The sequence below is a fragment of the Scyliorhinus canicula genome, chromosome 1 (assembly GCF_902713615.1).
Source record: "Scyliorhinus canicula chromosome 1, sScyCan1.1, whole genome shotgun sequence".
Classification (NCBI taxonomy): Eukaryota; Metazoa; Chordata; class Chondrichthyes; order Carcharhiniformes; family Scyliorhinidae; genus Scyliorhinus; species Scyliorhinus canicula.
In genome coordinates, this window is record NC_052146.1 from 40,511,168 (window position 1) to 40,530,521 (window position 19,354).

Consider the following 19,354-nt stretch of genomic DNA (forward strand, 5'->3'; position numbering starts at 1 on the left):
AGGCTGCAGCCCAGATGGTGCATTGGGACATAGCAGGAGGAGGCTATACGGCCCTTCAAGTCTGCTCTGCCATTCACTCTCTCGACCACCGACGGCATCAGCAGTGATACCTTCATCAGCCAAGGAGAGGAACATCCACACCATTCACAGAGGGACCAGAGCCGGGTTCACAGACAACCAGCAACAGTCATCCAGCACTGTTAGACGACGGGTTCCAGATAAGGCCACATCTGCTCTGTACTTGCCAGCCACCAGGACGTGAAGTTAGGGTCGTTCATGTGTGTTAGTTTAGAGTGCAACTTGTGTACGTGTGTTCACTGTGTGTGTGTGTGTGTGTGTGTGTGTGCGCGCGCATGTGTAATAAATTATCATATTAAACAACTTGTGTGATCATGTGTCCACCGTATCCAGGTTAAAGACACACTGGTTTAGAAGGTACAGCAGGGGTGAGGGGGTGTGGGCTGAGGGGGGTGTGGGTCGAGGGGGTGGCTACACATGTGCCATGGGGATCCGCTACTAAGCAGGGTCTCATTTGCTCGCCCACCGCCGACCTGCACCCCGGTGACCTCCCTTTCCTCTGGGCCGCCGACAATGTCCAGTGCCCTCTGCATGGGCATGGTGAGGAGCCACAGGTCTGATGGTCTCCCTCCGGTCTTCTCCTGCTCCCGGTGGTTGTGTGCGGCCTTCTACTGGGGGAGTGGGGGGGAAACACAAATAACGACATTGTTGACGCTCCGACGCATGCAGCCCAGGGGTTGGTAGGTGATTGCATCAGTGGCCAGGGCACCCAGCCATGGCGGCTGGCATGTGTGCTGGCATGTGGGGTGGGGCAGGGTGTGGTTTCGGCTGTCCCCTGAGGGGGAGGGAGGAGGTTTATGGGTATGTGGGACGGTGTGTGCCAACTCACCCTGGCCGCCCCGAGGAAGTCGTGGAGTTTCTTCTGGCACTATGGCCAGTCCAGGCGATGTTGCCCATGTGCTGACTGCATCTGCCACCTTCGCCCAGGCATGGCGAACGGCGGCGCCTTCCTCCTGGCCGGGGTACAGGGTCATCCTTTTTTTCTCCACGCCGTCCAGGAGGGTGTCCAGCTCAGTGTCCCTGAATCGTGGCACTGCTCTCCTTCCAGCCATCTTGTTGGCTGGGACGATGTGTGTGGGGGGGATGGATCGTTTAAGTGCGGCGAGGCGTGTGAGCCTCATGTGCGGCAATCACGGACCCGGCGAATTCAGCGGCATTTTGCATGGAACCCGTTGCGTTCTACTTGGCGATGGTGCTAGCCCATTTAGAGTTGCTGAATTGGTGCAGCTGTTGCGCCGTTTTTCCTGTCTTACCACTGTTCCCACGCAGTCTCAGAAACGGAGAATCCAGCACGCTATGATTTTGGCATCGGAACCTATTCTCTACCCAATTGTGCTTCGCGATTTCGGCATCAGCAAACAGACATTCCAGCCCATGAATTCCTCCACCACCTGTTTAAAAGTTTGATGCTCCATGTAACATTTACAATCACATCTTCAAATCAAGATTTGGTTTGATATCACATAATAGAAAACACAAATCAAGACACCGAATAACTAGTCTCCTGAACTCATCCATTGAAGCAATTATATAATCTATCATCAGCTGATGGGCCGAAGGATTAACCTCGCGTGAAAGATAATTTATATCTAGTTATTTTAATTTAACCCAGTTGAAAAAATGTATTAATAACTTCAAAACCTATAATGCAAGGAGCAAAGTTCTTCAAAAGCAAGCTTCTTTAAAGATTCACTTTTTTCATGAAGAGTATTTTGATTTGAAAGGCAGAAGGGCCCTTTGACAAGTTTCAGTGTGACTTAAAAATCATTTTGAATGGTATAAGGTAAATCATTTTGCTGAACCTCACAAAGGCAAATCACAAACACTATTTAGACTTTTGTTGAAATGCATTACACTTCAAAAGTATTTAATTGGTTGTCTTTGTTTTGTATTGAAATATGCCATATAAATGAAAGTCTTTCAAAACAATATGTCACAGGAGACCATTTGCCCCATCGAATAAATTGGGCATGTTACTTTAAACTACCATTTCTATTATGAAACTGGAATTTCAACACAAAAGATTTGTTGTCTCCATCAACCAGTTGGTCTGTTTTTGTCACTATTTTTATTTTATAAACATTTTATTGAGGTATTTATGGTTTCATAACAACAGAAAAAACAATGTACATGGAAATATAAACATAGTGCAAAAGCCCTCTTCCTCCCCTTTGTTACTATTTTTTGAACATTGATGTTTTAACCAAGAATGTAAGGAGGCAGGTACGTACTTGGTTTAAACAGAGGTGATACATACGTTGCAGAAGAGAGGAACAATACTTTCTTTCTGAAAGCATTGGTTTTCATGATATTTTAAAAAGCGAGGTTAAAGAGGTGATTGTTTGGAGAAGAGCGCATTTCGGAATGCGCGTTGCAAATGGGCTTCCGTCGCCGGAAGCTGCGCACTGCGCCGCCGCGGCGCCCTGGGCCCCGGTGTTGTATTGATGTAGTTGGCGGGTGACCGGTGTTGAGATGCCTCGATTTGCCCAACTGGTGATGGGACCTGCCGGCAGCGGGAAGGTATTTGACACCTTACAAACCCCGGACATAACAACGGCATGTTTTTAATCTAACACCAAACCGGGCTGGAAGTCACGCCAGGTCTGGTGGGGGTTGGCTAAAACACGCTGCCACTGGGCCAGAGCTGACAGTCTGCTTTTATTATAACAACTTGCCACCTACACTGTTGTCAAGAAATCTCCCGCAGACTGCTACAAAATATTTTTATTACAATATCCTTAATTATTTTTGAAATTGTCTTAATATTTTGTTGAGATGCAAAATATTTATTGGTTGTCCTAGGTTTAGATTTTACATTTGGATTTATTGTCACGTGTACCGAGGGGCTGTGAAAAGTATTGTTCTGTGTACAGTCCAGGCAGATTGCTCCATACGTGAGATGTGTAGAGTGATCAGTTCAGTCCATAAGAGTGCCAACCTCGATGCCTAGTCTTTAAGACTAAAGATGCTGTTACACAACATGCAATGTGGAAGCTCACTCCGCCCATGATATCTCCTTTGACTTTTTGGTTGACTAATAATAATCTTTACTAGTGTCACAAGTAGGCTTGCATTAGACTGCAATGAAGTTACTGTGAAAAGCCCCTAGTCGCCACATTCCAGCGTCTGTTCGGGTACACGGGGAGAATTCAGAATGTCCAATTCACCTAACAGCACATCTTTTGGGACTTGTGGGAAGAAACCGGAGCACCCGGAGGAAACCCACGTAGACACAGGGAGAACGTGCAGACTGTGCACAGACAGTGATCTAAGCTGGGATTTGAACCTGGGACCCTGGTGCTGTGTAGCAACAGTGCAAACCACTGCACTACTCTGCTGCTTACTCCCTCCCTGTATACCCATAACTTCCTCGTCTTCAAATATTTATCTACATTTTCCTTAATATTTGCAATGGTCCCTGCCACAGCTTTGTATTAAATCATTCCATGCTTCAACAACTTGTAAAAAATTGGGGGGAAGGGGAGAAATCCGGTTAGCTTGGTTGGCTGGACGGTCAGTTCATGATACAGAGTGATGCCAACGGCATGTGTTCAATTCCTGGACTGACTGGGGTTATTCATGAAGGCCCCACCTTCTCCAACCTTGCCCATTACCTGAGGTCTGGTGTCTCTGTAAGGGCTCTTCTTGTTGATTGCCTTATTTTCCCTATCTTTATTTTGCTGTTATCAGTTTGATCAATGGTTGTTTAATGGACATATATCTTTAAGCCGAGCAAGGGAAGTGAGAATTTCAAAAGTTACAAAAGGGAACACTCTGCTAGCCTGTGGACAGCAGGACTCTGACTTTTTGGCACCCGAGAGATCAGTGGGACTCGGTTTGATTGGTTGGCTAGTGGTCAAATAATTGACCAGGAGGCCGTATCCTGCCTGTTAATGGGCGGTGATTGGGTCATGTCTGAGTGGGATGATTTTCCGAGAGCTGGGGAAACAGTTGGAATCCTGGATGCCAAGAGGAATGAAGCGGCTCTCTCTCCCTTGTGTTTTCTCCAGAAAAGCTGAATCTACAGTGAAAACCGTGTCAGACTAGAAACAAAAATCTCAAATTAAAAGTCTAAATTTAAGAGGTGTGCTAGAAACAACCATCTGAAACAAACAGACTTTACTTTTATTATTATTTTACACCCCTCTTCTCTCTGTTTGTCTGTCTTGTGTGTAGAGGGTGGGTGAGCTTAAGTGGACGGGGGGTAGGAATTTGATATTTGCTGCTGTTGTATTTGCTGCATATTTAATTAATAAAGTTAATTATGTTTAAATTTATAAACCTGGTGACTGTAGTTATTGGGCAGCAAAGAGCCAAAGACTTCATGTGTTTTTCTCAGAAATATTTATTAATTTCACTTGTGTCATGACTCCGGGTCAAGTGGGGCTGGAATTAACCGCGCACTCGCCCAGGCGGTCATCACAACGCTCAAGCTAAACCACCACCAGTCAACTCTCTCTCAAAGGGGAGAGCAGTCTATGGTCATCTGGGAGTGTGGCGAAATTGACCTTTTTAGCCTGTTTATAGGTCTTCCTCGGTGTACCCGAACAGGCGCCGGAATGTGGCGACTAGGAGATTTTCACAGTTCATTGCAATGTTAATGTAAGCCTCCTTGTGACAATAAAGATTATTATTATTGTTATCCATTAGTCATAAACAATTAGTTATATCATTTATGTTGTAAAATATTTCTAGGCTCTATTTGCATCAGTTTTCAAAGAGTACAAAAACTTTACGAAAAACAGGTTTCTACTTTACAAATTCTATTTTTGTATTTTGTACACCTTGTTGAAATTATTTTATTATGTTATTCTGTATCCATTATGTTTTTTAATCCCCAAAAGAGTAGATGGTAGGTATCAGCAGTAATTATATGGGGACCTTATGCCTTTAAAACAACTGGCGCTCTTAATATGTCTAAACCAAACATCTAGTTATGCTGATGAGCATCACAAGGTTCAGCAGTGAAATTTAGTACTTTTTGGTTACAGAATGTTGCAAATTTCTAGTCATGAAGCTAGGAGTTGTTAGATTATAAGGGACCAGGTCTGGAAGAATTCCTGCTTTCTTTGATTTGTGTATTTCATGCATGATATTTAAATCAGAAGCTGGATTTGCTGTCTTTCATTTCAGAGCACTTACTGTTCCACTATACAGCAGCACTGTGAGGTGTTAAATCGATCTGTGCAGGTGGTGAACCTTGACCCTGCTGCAGAATACTTTGACTATCCTATCTTGGCAGGTGAGTTGACCAATAACTTCTCAATTCTTTAAACTGTTCTTCTGAAAACTTAAACAGAACAAAGTTTAGCAATTTGCTATTCCAGCATAACTGTATAAAGACTGTGCCCTTGGTAGATTGTGTATACTTTGCATAATATAATGTGCTATTGCAAACAGAATTTCATTTTCATGGTAAATCGCAATTGAATAATAAATTACGAAGTAGAAAATTCTCTCAATGACACAAATTTTCTTATAGGTGAATAATGTATAAAAGAAAACAATTTTACATTAACCCCATTTTACCACATTATCCCTTAAATCCTTTTTCCGTTCCAAAACTCAGGCGGTTGCCAATTCAACTTGTGTTTTTCCTATCAATTATCTTTCCGGGTGACTTAGTTCACAAATCTGTATGCATCAAAATAAATCTACCTGCCTTCCTTCAATACTTTTTAACTTGTCTCCAAGTATTTGAATCCCGAGATGTTGTGAACAAAATCCTGCAGTTCTGTCAATCCGCTTCATGATCTTGAAATCTTCAGTTTAGATTTGAATTTAAAGTGGATGGGGGCCTGGCTTTGCTTTGCTGAGTACTGTTCAACTGTTAATAAATGCATAAAAAATATTTTTTTACATTTTGTGGCATACTGAATTCCAAGAAAAGCGTTGAAGGATACACTTAATGTTCACCTAATAATTTGTACACAAGTTTGGATCAAAGTCACTTCTACAGACTATGTCAGAGTGCACTACCTGTCTATTTATATCTTCACTTAGGAGCCAGAAACTGTAAATATTAACCAATCTCCTTATACACAGATAGTTAAAAGAAAAGTCACCATGGTCCCAGATGACCATAGGTTGCTTTCCCCTTTTGAGAGGGAGAGCTGACTGGGGGTGATATAACCTGAGGATCAACACACCTAAAGCGGGGCAAGCTTGAGAAGATAGGCTTTCATGAATAACCTCAGCCGGTACGGGGATTGAACCTCTCACTCTGCATCATGAACCAGCTGACGAGCCAACTGAGCTAAACCAGCCTCACAAGGGTTTACCGGATAACTATTGGAAACAAGTAGGCTTACATTAACACTGCAATGGAGTTACTGTGAAACTCGCCTAGTCGCCACACTCCAGCACCTGTTCAGATACACTGAAGCTGAATTCAGGATATCCAATTCACCTAACAAGCACGTCTTTCGGGGCTTGTGGGAGGAAACCGGAGCACCTGGATCCATGGTTATTGAAACCCTATTCCATGGTTATTGTTTAAAAAATAGAGTTGGAGCAAATTATCTTTTATATCTGTAGTTTTATTCTACAATAATTGTTTATGGTGGATTTACTTACATTGGTTATTTTGATAAGATGTCCAGTTTTGAAACTGAGTTCCTCTGATTTATAAATTTTACAGTGATTACCCTTTTTACTGTTATTGGATATAGATATCCGGGAGCTCATCCAAGTGGACGATGTAATGGAGGATGATTCTTTGCGGTTTGGTCCGAATGGTGGACTCATTTTCTGTATGGAATACTTCGCCAACAATTTTGATTGGCTGGCAGATTGTCTAGGTCATGTGGAAGATGACTATATACTATTCGATTGTCCAGGTAGGTAGAAATTGGTGTGTTTTCAATAGCATTTTGATAATGATATGATGAAGCAGAACTGGAGTCTGGAAGGAGGCCTATTGTGGCTGTGTAGGTTCTTTGAAAGAGCTATCCAATTAGTTTCACTTTCCTAACCGTTCTCTTTTGAATGTTGCCGTTGAATCTGTTTCCAGCACCCTATATTATGGTGGAACAGATAACTTGCTGTGTAATAAAAAATTTCCCCGTCTCATCTCTGTCTTGTTTTTCAAATACCTTAAAGCCCTGAATTCAGGTTAAATTTTGTTCATTTTTGTCAAACATTTAACTTGGCATAGTGTACTGATAAGGCTTAACAACATTTTGATTATATTATAATACTAATACAGTAGTAATCTCCGATTTAGAAAATAAATCTGGTCAAAAGAGCAATCACAAAAACCTACTGCATTACTAGCATACCGATTTGGGGATTTTCTTTTTCCTCCCCATCCCTTCTGAAGAGTTTAACTCATGAAATCTGAGTGTCAGCAGCTCCTAATACCTTTCCCAAAAGCCATTCTATGAGAAAATTTGCATAGTGAGCATTAGCAAGCTATTCAATCATGTCATCTCAAGATAAAAGAAAGCAAGAAAAGCCAATCTTGACTATTCTCTCATCCATATCTATATTTCACAATCATTGTTGCAGGTTTGGATGGGTTACATAGAACAGTACAGCACAGAACAGGCCCTTCGGCCCTCGATGTTGTGCCGAGCAATGATCACCCTACTTAAACCCACATACCCGTAACCCAACAATCCCCCCATTAACCTTACACTACGGGTAATTTAGCATGGCCAATCCACCTAACCCCGCACATCTTTGGACTGTGGGAGGAAACCGGAGCACCCGGAGGAAACCCACGCACACACGGGGAGGACGTGCAGACTCCACACAGACAGTGACCCAGCCGGGAATCGAACCTGGGACCCTGGAGCTGTGAAGCATTGATGCTAACCACCATGCTACCGTGAGGCCCTGATGTTCTGTCTGATCTATGTGGCTTTGTGTTATGCCTCAGTTTTCTTTTTACCATTAGACCATCAGGTGTGGAGTTTGGGCTTTGAGTATGCAGTGGTTATGATAGCTTTATACATTCAACTTGGAACTGTGAGCACCTTTGTAACTATACCTTTATAAGTTGGGTCTGCAAACAGTTTATACCCTCATGTACCTGGTTGGGTCTGCAAACAGTTTGTACCCTAATGTACCTTTATTCCTTAATTACAGGTCAGATTGAGTTATACACTCATCTTCCAATAATGAAGCAGCTAGTGGAACAGTTGCAGCAGTGGGAGTTTCGTGTCTGCGGGGTATTTCTTGTTGACTCTCAATTTATGGTGGAGTCATTCAAGGTAGTTTTCACTACTTGATCAGAATGTCATAGTAAACCTGCACCGTTGCATTTGAAGTCTTTGTAGCTATCTAATTATTACATAACATGTTATTGAATACGTACTATTATTAAATATCATCATGATATCAGCAAGTGATTTGACTGCAGAGACAAAGGTCCTGAATCTGATACCGTCTCCTTACAATATCGCAGGGTTTTCAGAAGGATGACAAAAAGAGTGAGAACACAGAAAGTGGATTTCTCCTTTATAGCCTAAAGGCACAGAGGTTAACTACCGTGTCCCTCACCCCAACTGAGATTGGTGACCATGACAAAAAAACAATTTAATCTGGGATTTTTTTGTACGGGTAGCTCAACACCCCACAGTACATTTAACACAGACACATCCCATCAGCCCAAGCATAAACTATTAATTATTTTATATCTGATTAATGCATAGTATAAATCTGACATTCACTAAAGTATGCAGATGTATAACTTTGTAATTTTCTTAGTTTGTGTCAGGTGTTTTGACAGCTCTCGGTGCAATGGTATCTCTGGAAATTCCTCAGGTCAATATCATGACAAAAATGGATTTACTGAACAAGAAAGCAAAAAAAGAAATTGAAAAGTAAGTGAAACCGTATGTTGTATCTGGACCTATTATACATGTTACTTATTGTAAAGTACTTATTAATGAAATACATTTTCAGAAATATCTCTTGTTATATTGACCCTTATTAAAGTCTTTTCACAAGTGAAAGCTGAAAATTATTTCTGAATTTTACAATTCAATTATTGATGCAATTATAGATATTGGTTGTGGTGTTACATGGCAAAGAAAATGTAAATTGAAGTTGGGCAAAAGAAATTATTGTGGAAAAACTTTGACTGAAAAGCGACGTATTTGGATTTGTTGATCGCCCGGAGGCGAGACCTGTTGGGGTGGAGGTCTCCAGGTTGCCTGGAGGCATCCTGCTGGGGTGGGGTTGGATGTGGGGATGTTGGCAAATGAAGTTTGCGAGTGGGTAAGGGCTGCCATTCGGGGACATGTGGAGCTGAACGACACAGGTGAGGTTTCGGCCGGCATGCTGTGGGAGGCATTGAAGGCAGTACTAAGGGAGGAGGGGGAGTTTATTTTGATACGGGCACACAGGGATAAGACGGAGATGGCGAGGTTAGAGGAGGAGATCTTGCAGGTGGACAGAAGGTATTTGGAGGCCCCAGAGGTGGGGCTATTGAGGGAGTGGCAGAAATTTCAGATGTTGTTTGGGTTATTATCCACGGGTATGGCGGTAGGGCTATTGAGTAGGTTGAAGGGGCGGTCTATGAATATGGGGAAAGGGCGAGTAGGATGTTGGCACATCAACTGAGAAAGCAGGAGGCAGCGAGGGAAATCGAAAAAATGAAGGATGGGGGAACACGGTCTTGGATCCAGTGGGGGTGAATGGCATGTAACACCAAACCAATATCTATAATATATCCTCCACTAACCTTTGGGGATTTTTATAGGAGGCTGTATGAGTCAGGGTGGAGGGAATGAGGCCACTTTTGGAGGGGTTGGAGTTCGCGAGGGTGGAGGAGGGGCTGGGAGCTCCATTGGGTTGGTGGAAGGGCCCAGGCAGGTTCCCAGTGGAATTCTTTAAAATGTTTTGGGGGCCGGGGGGGGGGGGGGGGGGGGGGGGGGGGGGGGAGAGAGAGAGAGGGGGGGCTGGGCCTCTGCTAGTAAGGGCGTTTAATGAGGCGAGAGAGCAGGGGTCTCTTCCCCCCCCCCCCCCCCCCCCCTCCCCCACCCCAAACGTTATCGCAGGTGTCAATCCCTTTGATTTTAAAGAAAGATAAGGATCTGGAGCAGTGTGGGTCCTTTAGGACAATTTTGTTGTTAAATGTGTACACCAAGGTTTTGACCTCCAGGATCGAGGACTGTGTGCCGGGGGTGATAGGGGTGGACCAGATGGACTTCAATAAGGGGAGGCATCGACCAACATCAGGAGGTTACTGAATGTTATAATGATGCCCTAGGAGGGACGAAGTGTGGAGGCGGTGGTTGCCATGGATGTGGAGAAGGCCTTCGATTGGATGGAGTGGGACTATTTGTGGGAGGTGCTGGGTTTGGACAGGGGTTTGTGGACTGGGTCCGGTTACTGTACCAGACACCGGTGGCGAGTGCAGACAAACCGGGTGAGCTCAAAATATTTCCGGCTGCATCAGGGGACGAGGCAGGGATGTCCACATTGCTCTTTGCCTTGGCTATAGAGCTACTGGCAATGTCGATAAGAGCGTCAAAGGAATGGCAGGGGATTGTACGGGGGTTGGAGCATCGCGTCTTGCTGTATGCGGATGACTTGCTGTTGTATATTTTGGACCCATTAGAAGGTATTGGGGGGATTAAGAGGATTTTGTAGGAATTTGGCTGGTTGTCGGGTACAAATTGAATATGGGGCAAAGCGAGGTTTTTCCGAGCGAGGGGGCAGGAGAAGAGGCTGGGGGAGTTGTCGTTTAGGGTGGTTGGGGAGGGCGTTTTGTACTTGGGCATTCAGGTGGTGTGAGGGTGGGAGCATCTGCACAAGTTGAATCTGGCTCGGTTGGTGGAACAGATCAAGGGAGACTTTAGGAGGTGGGATATGCTCCCGCTGTCATTAGCGGGACGGGTACAATCGGTGAAAATGACGGTCTTCCCAAGGTTCTTGTTTGTGTTCCAGAACCTCCCGATTTTTATTCCTAAGGCTTTCTTTAGGAGGGTGAATGCAATGATTTCAGGGTTTGTTTGGTCGGTAAAACCCCACGGGTGAAGAAGGTGCTGCTGGAGTGGAGTTGAGGTTTGTGGGGCGGTGGTGGTGGCGTCCCTTGGGTTGTGGGGACAGTGGCGGCCGCACCTGAGGCTGGAGGGGTCCTTGGTTTGGGCACTGATTTGTGGAAATTACCGGTTCCAGGGGTCGGGGCTGGATGGGGGGCTTTGGGGGTAGCATCGGGCAGGGATTGAATGGTTTGGGGATCTGTTCATTGAGGGCGGCTTTCCGAGCTTGGAGGGTTGGTGGAGGAATTCGAGCTGCCCGTCTGGAATGGGTTCCGGTATTTGCAGGTAAGGGACTTTGTCCGGAGGCAGTTACCATCCTTTCCTCAACTGGTCCCCCAGGAGCTACAGGACAAGGTGGTGTCAAGAACCGGGGTTGGGAAGGGAAAATTTACAAGGATCTGGTGGATTGGGAGGGTGTCCCGATAGGGGTAGTGAAGCGCTATTGGGGGAAGAGTTGTGTAAGGAGTTGGAGGCTTGGCTCTTGGGAGGAGGCCCTGAGGAGGGTGAATGCATCCTCATCGTGTGCTAGGCTTCACCATATCCAGGTTAAGGTGGACCACAGGGCGCACATGACAGTGGCCAGGATGAGCAGGTTTTCTGAAGGGGTGGAGGATAGGTGTGGGTGGTGAGCGGGTGGGCCTGCGAATCATGTCCACATGTTTTGGGCATGTCTTAAACTTGGGGGATTCTGGCAGGGATTTGCCGACATTATGTCGGAGGTCCTGAAGGTGACGGTGGTCCTGAGTCCAAAAGTAGCGATCTTCGGACTGTCGGAAGACCCTGAAATCCAGGGGATGAGAGCGGCTGATGTCTTGGCCTTTGCCTCCCTGGTAGCCCGGAGACTGATATTGTTGGAATGGAGGGACTCGGGCGCAGAGTTTTTCAGGTTAGAAAAAATAAAGTTGGGGCAGCACGGTGGCACAGTGGTTAGCATTGCTGCCTAAGGCGCTGAGGACCCGGGTTCGAATCCCAGCTTTGGGTCACTGTCCATGTGGAGTTTGCACATTCTCCCCATGTCTGCGTGGGTTTCACCCCCACAACCCAAAGATGTGCTGGTTAGGTGAATTGGCCACTCTAAATTGCCCCTTAGTTGGAAAAAAATAATTGGGTACTCTAAATTTATAAACAAAAAGGAAAAATAAAGTTAGCCTTGAGGGGTGATGTGGTGGGGTTTGCCCGAAGGTGGCAGCTGCTTATCGACTTCTTCGAGAAACAATAAGATGTCGGGGGGTGGTAAAAATGGGGAGGCAGGGGAGTTGGGAAGTGGAGGGGCAGGATGGTGGGGTATTTTGGTGAGTTTGTTATTTGCAGCCCCGTTGCTTGTTTTGTTTTGTTTGTTGTGTGAATATATAAATGCCAATAAATATTTTTTTAAAAAAAAAAGGTCTTTCGCTTTTTAAGGAACCCGTGGTAATGCTTTTAAAGAAATAAATGACTTCCCTCAGAATGTCACAATGCATGTTTCAGCTTGTGAAGTACTTTTAAAGTGTGTAGTCACAATTGCAATGTTGTATTCCGGACAGTCTTAATTGGTGCAAAGCAAGGTCCCATAAACAGCAATGTGATAATGACCAAATCATTTATATTTTAGTATTGTTGATTAAGGAATAAACTTTGCTCGGGCAGAGGGGAAAACTACCTTGTTCTTCAAAATATTGCCGTGAGATCTTTTATACTCACTTGAGAAGGAGGTCAGGCCCTTGGTGTAATGTCTTGTCCAAAAGATGACACCACTGCAAGAGTCCAGCACCCTTTCCTCCAGTATTACATAGGAGTATCAGCTTGAATTTTGTGTTTATGTTTCTGGAGTGGGCATTTGAACCACACCTCCTGACTTTACATTGTTTATTCTCCAATGGGTGACAACACACAGGGCAACTTAAAGCAAGTGCAGCTTATTTCAGGTGATAACATGCTGGGAGATGCAATGCTAAAATTGTTTCATTAATTTTTCTACTAAATTATATTCACTTTCTCATAATGAGTTCTCAAATCAGCAAAAGAACTGACACTTGGAGATTCACTTTATAAAACAATTTTACACCAAACTTTTCATGTACATTTTTAGAAATTATTTTGACAGCTTTTGGGCATTTATGTCAGTAACATTTCCCAATATTTCGTTAAAGGTATTTAGACCCTGATATGTATTCATTGATGCAGGATTCAACTGATACTTGGAAAAGCAAGAAATTCAAAAAGCTAACAAAAGCAATTTGTGGATTGGTAAGTCGTTTGCATTGCAATAAAAAAAGCCAAATTTCCATTACCATCAAAAATGCTGTATTTGAATTAGCTTGTCTCAAACAAATTCTGTATTCCATCTTTGTACAAATAAGTAATTCTGTATAACAACAGGCACGGAGGTTAATATTAGCAGAAAAAGTTAAGAGAACATTTAGTAATAATGTTCAAAATGATTAAAGGTTTTCATGGAGTAAATAAGGGGAAAGTATTTCCAGTGGCTGAGGATTGGTAATCTAAGGACAAAGATCATAGAATTTACAGTGCGGAAAGGGGCCATTCGGGCCATCGAGTCTGCACCGGCCCTTGGAAATAACACCCTACTTAAGCCCACACCTCCACCCTATCCCAGTAACACCACCTAACCATTTTGGACGCTGAGGGTAATTTAGAATGGCCAATCCACCTAACTTGCACATCTTTGGACTGTGGGAGGAAACCGGAGACCCGGAGGAAACCCACACAAACACGGGGAGAACTAAGAGACTCCGCACAGACAGTGACCCAAGCCGGGAATCGAACCCAGGTCCCTGGTGCTGTGAATCAACAGTGCTAACCACTGTGCTGCTGTGCCGCTCCACTGGCGCTGATCGGTGCAGTGTTCTGGCAGCAAAGTGAACCTCAGCGTTGATTTTATAGAGAATACAGCTGTAGTACTAGAATTCTCAGTGTTTGATGAGAATCACAGCAAAGCATTGCAGGGAAGGTCCCAGGACATTTTTGGGTGCTGCATGTAATTGCTTATGTTACTTATGCCATTTCCAAGAGAATTCAAGACATAGTAATGGCACGTACCATGGATACATCATTACTTCAGTGCTTGTTCTTGAGAAATTCCAAGCCAATTTACTGGATATAACCAAAGACTATGACAACTAGTTCTGATTTTAAACTGGGCTTTTCTCAAAAATGTAAATTTACCGTGGCTGTTTTTAAAGTAATACAAAAGCTACTGGTCTTTTTGCAAGTAATATCCAATTTGTTCTTTTTACTATAATTTGTTTTAAAATATTGGTTAAAGTGCTATTATTATATTTTCAGTAGTGAAAATCATGGGATCGACAATTTTCTAGGTTTTATCCGAATGCGAACCTCCGAATGCTGTACAAACATTTGATAACGTTTATTAACATCAACATTTGTCTTTTTAGGTTGATGACTACAGTATGGTTCGTTTTTTGCCATTTGACCGCTCAGATGAAGAATGCATTAATATAGTCTTGCAGCACATTGACTTCTCCATTCAGTATGGAGAGGATTTTGAAGTCAAAGAACCAAAGGTGAGTGACATATAATTCTGTGTAAGATTTTTCCAGTGATACTGCTTGTCCTGACCACCCACTCTCCTTCAACCTAGTAATTTAGGACTCTTTCCAAGCCATAGATAGAAACATAGAAAATATAAGCAGGAGGAGGGCATTCGGCCCTTCAAGCCTGCTCCGTTATTCATTATGATCATGGCTACTCATCAAATTCTATACCCTGATCCCACCTTCCCCGATATCCCTTGATCTCTTTAACCCCAAGAGCTATATCTAATTCCTTCTTGAAATTACACAGTATTTTGGTCTCAACTACGTTCTGTGATAGTGAATTCCACAGATTCACCACTCTGAAGAAATTTCTCCTTACCTCAAGTCAAAGAACAAAGAACAGTACAGCACAGGAACAGGCCCTTCGGCCCTCCCAAGCCTGCACCGATCACGTGTCCTATCTAGACCAACCGCCTGTATCCTTCTATACCCCATCTGTTCATGTGCCTTTCCAGATAAGTCTTAAAAGGTCGCTAACGTATCTGTCTCAACCACCTCACTTGGTGGTTGCAAGAGTGCATCTGTGTTATAAAAAAAAATAAAAAAATTCCCCCTGCACATCTCCACTGAACCCCCCCCCCCCCCTCACCTTGAACTTGTGTCCCCTTGTAATTGTCATTTCCGCCCTGGGAAAAAGCCTCCAACTGTTCACCCTATCTATACCCCAAATAATTTTATAAACTTCTATCGGGTCGCCCTTCAGCCTCCGTCTCTCTAGGGAGAACAATTCCAGTTTATTCAATCTCTCATCATAGCTAATACCCTCCATACCAGGCAACATCCTTGTAAACCTTTTCTGTATTTCTCCAAAGCCTCCACGCCCTTCTGGTAGTGGGGTGACCAGAATTGGACACAGTATTCCAAATGTGGCCCAACCAACGTTCTATATAATTGTAACAATTTTTGAGCTTTTATACTCGATACCCCGTCCAATGAAGGCAATCATGCCATATGCTTTCTTTACCACCATTTCCACCTGTGCTGCCACTTATAAGGATCTGTGGACCTGATCTCTGTGTCTCGATGCTCCTGATGGTTCTGCCATTTATTTTATAGCTCCCATCTGAATTGGATCTACCAAAATGTATCACCTCACATTTGTCCAGGTTAAATTTCATCTCCATTTTTCTACCCAATTTTGCAGCCTATCTATATCCTGTTGTATTCTCTGACAATCTCCATCGCTATCTGCAACTCCCTGTCATCTTAGTATCATCTGCAAACTTGCTAATCTACGTTTTCCTCCAAGTCATTTGTATATATTTTAAAAAGCACAGGTCCCAGAACTGATCCCTGAAGAATACCACTAGTTACAGAACTCCATTCGGAAAAACATCTTTCCACTGCTACCCTCTGTCTTCTGTGGCCAAGCCAGTTCTGAATCAATCCAGCTAGTTCACCCCTGACCCCGTGTGATCTAATCTTTTGCACCAGCCTGCCATGAGATACCTTATCAAATGCTTTACTAAAGTCCATGTAGACAACACTCATAGCCCTTCCCTCATCAATCATTTTTGTCACCTCTTCAAAAAATTAAATCAAATTAGTGAGACATGACCTCCCTCATACAAAACCATGCTGTCTTTCGCTAACAAGACCTAAAAGGTTTACCCCTTATCCTCAATCCAGATCCCTAGTTCTGGATACCCGCACCATCGGGAACATTCTTTCTGAATCGATCCTGTCTAATCCTGTTAAAATTTTATAGGTTTCGATCAGATCCCCCTCACGCTTCTAAACTCCAATGAATATAGTCCTAACCTGTCACAAACTTGTTGGGTTCTGGCCAGCTTTTTCCAAGGCAATGTCCAAGGTTGTGGGAGTGAGGGTGGCAATGTTCGGTGTATCAGAGCAGCCAGAGCTGGACATGGGGAAGAGGGCCGACGCCCTAGCTTTTGCTTCCCTAATTGCACGCAGGAGAATCCTGCTCGGCTGGCGACCAGCAGCACCATCCACAGCTGCAGACAGGCTGGCAGACCTGGCGGAATTTCTCCACTTGGAGAAGATCAAATACACCATCCGAGGATCGGAGGAAGGCTTCCTCAAAGCATGGGGGCAATTTGTCTGCCTGTTCCAAGACGTGTTCGAAGCCAACAATAACCAGAAAGGAAGAAAATAAAGTTTAGAAGAAGATTGACAGGAATACACAACTCTGTGTGTGGTTGGGGGGGGGGGGGGGGGGGGGCAGGGGGGAGAGAGGAGGGAACCTGGGGGAAATGAGGGAAACATCACAAAGGGAGGCGGAGGGGACGGATGAGCCCTCTTCCCCCCCCTTCCCACAAGGCAGACAGCAGAAAGCACAAAGGAAGGATGGGGCAGGGAGCAGAAGCGCAGAGGGAAATATACCCCGAGCGAATAGGGAGGATATTTTTGAGGGGAGGGGTAGGGTAGAGTATAGCGCAGCAAGCCAAAAGGTAACACGATGTGTATATATAGGTATAAATGAGTTCCATGTATTGTACATGTCAAACATAAAATGCAATTATGTATAAAATTGAAAATGCTAATAAAAATATTTTTTAAAAAAAGAAATGGGAGAGGTTTTCAGAACTGGCTTCCATTTTTACATTTACTAATGGACCCTTTATTGCAGGATCAAGAAGACACTGATACCCCAAGCACAAGTGAGCAGTTTTTCCAAGGTGCAGCAGCAGACTGAGGTTCTTGGATATGACCAAATGTTTGGAACAGTTAAACCTATGATGTGTTGGAAGCATTCTGTTTGGATCCATTGGCACTGCCTCTTTCCAGCATTTCCTAAGGAACTCAACTGATTTATACCATATTGTGTGGAGGAGATCTCAATCCATCAAAACTGATTTTATACATCAAAACAAAATTATTATTATTTGAGCTTGTTAGATAATTATGTGCAGATAATTTATCAATACCCGGGGTTCCTATTCTATTCAAGGTATGAAAAATAATTAATTGATGTTTGGCAAGAATGGTGGCAAATTATTTTTACCTGAAGTAACTTTTAAAGGTCTGAACGTTTTAAAAGATTGTTTGCTTTAAGCTGTGTGAAGGATAGTTTTTTTTTACTTTTCCTCAGTTGCATGTCTTCTGCTTTCAGAATGTGTTCTCCAAAGTATGTTAGAGTAAGTTATTTCTGATGGACTGCAAAATGGGCAGTCAGGAATTGTACAGTAAGTTTTATTTTAATAAATCTAATTTTCTGTTTCAAAATACTACTTTTATATAATAGGTAAAACTCAATGGGCTTTTAAAAAATCATTCATGGGATATGAGTGTTGCTGGAAAGGCCAGAGTTTATTGGCCATCCCTAAGGTGAGTGGCCACCTTGAACTGCTGCAGTCCATGGGTGTAGATATACCCACAGTGCTGTTACGGGAGGGGGTTCCAATATTTTGACCCAGGGTCAGTGAAAGAATTGTGATATATTTTCAAATCGGGATGTGACTTGGAGGGGACTTGCAGATGATAGTGTGCCTGTGTGCCTGCTGCCGTTGACATTTGGGTGGTAGAGTTTTAAAGGTGCTATCAGTAAGCCATGACGAGTTGCTGTGGTGCATCTTATAAGATGGTAAATGCTGCAGCCATGGTGTATCTTTGGTGGATGGAATTATTTTTTAAGGCGGCAGATGAGGTGCCAGTAACATGGGTCGCTTTGTCCTCCATGGTGTTGAGGTTCTTGACTATTAGAGCTGCAGTCATTCAGGCAAGTGGGGAGTATTCCATCACGCCTGACTTGAGCATTGTAGGTTCGTGGACAGGTTTTGGGGAGTCAGGAGGTTAGATCCTTTTGCAGTTTCCAACATTTATTTACTCTTGTAATCATAGTATTTATGTGACTGGTTAAGTTTCTGGTTAATGGTAACCCCCATGATATTGCTGGTGGGGCTTCGGTGATAGTAATGCTGTTGAATGTCAAGGGGAAGATATTTAGATTTTCTCTTGTTATAGATGGTCATTGCTTGGCACTTGTGTTGTGTGAATGTTTTGCCAGTTATCAGCCCAAACCTAAAGTTTTGCTGCTCATGGGAGTTGTGATTGGAATTATGTAATCGTTAGTGAACATCCCTGTTCTGATGGAGGAAAGGCAATTGATGAAGCAGCAGAAGATGGTTGGACTTTGGACACTGCTCTGAGGAATTCCTGCAGCAATGTCAGGGAGCTGAGGTGATTGGCCTTCAGCAACCAGAACAATCTTTCTTTGTGCCAGGTATGATTCCAGCCAGTTTGTTGGAATAGATTTAACTGCTCTTGGCAACTGTTTGGTAGCTACAGGATTATAAGGCAGAAAAATATTCTGCAGCAGAGTCGACATGGGCTACTGATGTGAGGCAAATTTTTTTTAAATGGTGTGCACGTCAGGTGGATTGGCCACTCTAAATTTTATGAAAAAAAACCCTTCATGCAGTTACGATTTATTTTGGCTTACATATATTTTTAGCTTTCACTTTGAAAGCGTATTGGGTGCTTTGTTCTACATGTTGTTCCAGGGGACTTAGGTCAGCTGAGATGTGGTCTCTGTGTGCTCGTTCAACAAAACATTATCTAATGTCATCAAGAAGATGATCTAACGCCCAAAAGTGGTCTCCCAATTGTAATGCATGAAAACATATTGCAAAACTGTCTTGAATTATGTTGGTGCAACCACCTGTTATTTGTCATGTGGTTTGCAGAGATCAATAGGATCTGATCGTATTCCATGAGCCACATAAAAAGCACCCAATACGCTTTTAAAGTGAAAGCTAAAAA

General features: G+C 43.5%; 1 protein-coding gene across 1 annotated transcript; it reads left to right on the top strand.

Moving 5' to 3' along the window:
- Nucleotides 1-2,468: 2,468 nt before the first annotated feature.
- Nucleotides 2,469-17,818, top strand: gpn3 (GPN-loop GTPase 3). The gene is made up of 8 exons (XM_038789067.1): nucleotides 2,469-2,598; nucleotides 5,212-5,320; nucleotides 6,750-6,917; nucleotides 8,170-8,294; nucleotides 8,791-8,906; nucleotides 13,202-13,298; nucleotides 14,468-14,596; nucleotides 17,223-17,818. Exons 1-8 carry the CDS (start codon nucleotides 2,551-2,553, stop codon nucleotides 17,286-17,288), a joined length of 858 nt encoding a protein of 285 aa, XP_038644995.1. The 5' UTR covers nucleotides 2,469-2,550; the 3' UTR covers nucleotides 17,289-17,818.
- Nucleotides 17,819-19,354: the final 1,536 nt, after the last annotated feature.